Below are 2,549 nucleotides of genomic sequence, written 5' to 3'. Positions count from 1 at the left end.
GGAGGATTTGCCTTAAGCGAGAGCAAATAATCTTGGTGGCTGCCTTATATATCACATTACAACAAGATATAGGCCTGAAATCTTGGACACTATTCGGACATTTGACTTTAGGAATGAGTGTAATGGTTGTTGCATTTATCTCTTTAAGAAGCAAACCAGTGTTTAAAAAGTTAGTCACAACAGCACCTACCTCTTAACCCACCAGATCCCAGTTATCCTGATAAAAGGAACTCCCATACCCATCCGGCCCAGGTGCCTTCCTCCCTGGTATGTCAAAAATGGCATCTCTAACCTCTTGAATGGAGAACGATTCCTGAATAATTCGATTGTGCTCCTCTGAAATTAATGGACCAGCAGCCACTATTGAATGAAAAACCTTCCTTCTGTTCCTCATTGAGGTCCCTAATAAGTTCTGTTAATAACTCAGAAATGCTTGTTGAATATCCCCTGGTTTATCCATCCAAATACCCCTCTCATTCCGGATACAATTAATTCTATTATTGACTCTCCGGGCTTTCAAAAAAGCATGGAAAATGGTCGTATTCTCATCACCATTTTGAACCCAATCTATTTTAGCCTTTTGAGCTAAAAAAGAGTTATGAGCTTTCTGGTAATAAGAGTATTTATCTCTGGCCCTTTGCTCTTGTTCCATTAAAATAGTATTCCGTGGATCCATATTCAGGTCTTCTTGAATATCTAACATCTCTTGCTTGGCTTGAATAACAACCTTTTGTATCTCATTGAATCCCTCCCTGTTAATAGCTCTAAAAACACTCTTCAGCCTCTTCAGTCTTCCCACCAACTGATACATAGGAGTACCAGCAATGGGTGTCTGCCAGCTTTGCCCAACCTCTGCCTTATAACTCTGAGTTGTTTTCCACATGCTGAAATATCTAAAAGGTTTCTTCCCAGTACTAACATCTTGATAGAAAGAGATCAAAATAGGACAGTGATCAAACTCCCCTTCCGGCAGAAAGACCACCTCTGAATTCGAAAAGGAGTCTGTCCATTTCAGATTCACCAAAGCACGATCTATCTTAGAGAAAATTCTCTCTTCAGGCTTCTGTTTATTATTCCAAGTGAAGAAACTTCCTGAAAATTTAAGGTCCTCCATTTGACAATACATCACACACTCCTTGAAACTTTCGGAAGGCTTTTTATGGTTCTTACTACCAGCTCTTTCATCATAGTTCAAAATCTCATTAAAATCTCCTACTATCATCCATGGCTCATCTATATTAGACTTGAGGTCTTTTAAATCCAGCCACAAAGCTTCTCTACCTCGAACTTCATTGAACCCATAAACAAAAGTTATATGAAACTCCTTTGATTTTTGGCAAGTTTGAGCAATACAGTGAATCAATTGACTTGTACACTTCCTAATATCTAAGGAAAATATAGAAGGGTTCCAAGCAACTATTATCCTCCCTTTATCCAACCAAGGGTTATTATTAGTAAAGCACCAGCCAGGAAACAAACTCATATAAAGATCTCCCATACTTTTATTCTTAACTTTAGTTTCAAGAAGACTAACAAGACCAACCTTTTTTGAATAAACCAACTGCCTGAGTTCTTTATGCTTGAGCTGGCTGTTAATCCCTCTAACATTCCAAACAAGAATTCTATCCATTTGAACTCGAGGGAACTCCCCCCTCTCCAGTGTTGTCCTTCTCTTGCTCATTCTTCTCCTCTTGAGAATTTAAAATATCAAACTGATTGCTCACTTTTGTTGCTGTCACAACCTGGTTCTCCACTTTCTTACCATTTCCCACCATCTGAAAACCATCTTCATCAATTACAGGTGCCACCGATTTTACCTCTGTTTTCTCTTTTGGGACCCAGGTCTTCTTTGTCTGAACTTTATTCCTGCACACATTAGAGCCATGCCCCATACCCGAACAGTTCTTGCACACAATCGGAATCCATTCATATTTCACATCCAATTCAATATCATGATCAAATTCATCTGTAAAAGAGATGGTAGGGGGAAAATCTTGAGCAATACTCACCTCAATCAAAATTCGTGGGTACAGTAATCGGTCTCTATGCTTGGTGATATCATCAACTTGAATTGGTTTTCCGATCTGACCTACTATCTTAAAAAGAGAAGCCTCTCCCCAATATTTAATATCTAGGCCCCTCACTTGAATCCATGTAGGAACTGTATCCACATTCTCTTTGGTAAAATCGTCAATCGAATTCCATGGCTTCATGATGAAAGGTTTCTTGTCAAAGAAAAGGAAACCTCCATACAAAACTTTGTCTCTCTATTCTATATTCTGAAACCGTATAATGAAAATACCATGTGAGAGCAATCCTACCTTGACCACTTCATCTTTCCACATTCTTCTCACAAATCCATCGAGCACATTCAGGGGAGGATTAGCACCAGCAACATACGCCACTATTGAAGGTGTCCAGTAATTCACTTCTTCCACAATATCAGCCTGACTAATTTTCACCTTTTTCTTGCCCTGATTTGTTGATTCCTGTAACTTCGATGGAGAGTCAAATGCCCGATCTAAGTTCCTTACAATGTGCTCAGATCG

At 39.2% G+C, this 2,549-nt stretch overlaps 1 protein-coding gene across 1 annotated transcript; it reads right to left on the bottom strand.

The window, feature by feature from the left end:
* Positions 1–415: 415 nt before the first annotated feature.
* Positions 416–1,498, bottom strand: LOC133832250 (uncharacterized). The gene has a single exon (XM_062262621.1). It carries the CDS (start codon positions 1,496–1,498, stop codon positions 416–418), a length of 1,083 nt encoding a protein of 360 aa, XP_062118605.1.
* Between the last annotated feature and the right edge of the window lie 1,051 nt (positions 1,499–2,549).

Source organism: Humulus lupulus, chromosome 1, assembly GCF_963169125.1.
Source record: "Humulus lupulus chromosome 1, drHumLupu1.1, whole genome shotgun sequence".
In the NCBI taxonomy this organism is placed as follows: Eukaryota; Viridiplantae; Streptophyta; class Magnoliopsida; order Rosales; family Cannabaceae; genus Humulus; species Humulus lupulus.
This window is presented reverse-complemented; position numbering and strand designations above follow the sequence as displayed.

Excerpts from the sequence above, each read along its gene's own strand:
- LOC133832250 (XM_062262621.1), bottom strand. The coding sequence starts at position 1,498 with ATGGGAGATCTTTATATGAGTTTGTTTCCTGGCTGGTGCTTTACTAAT.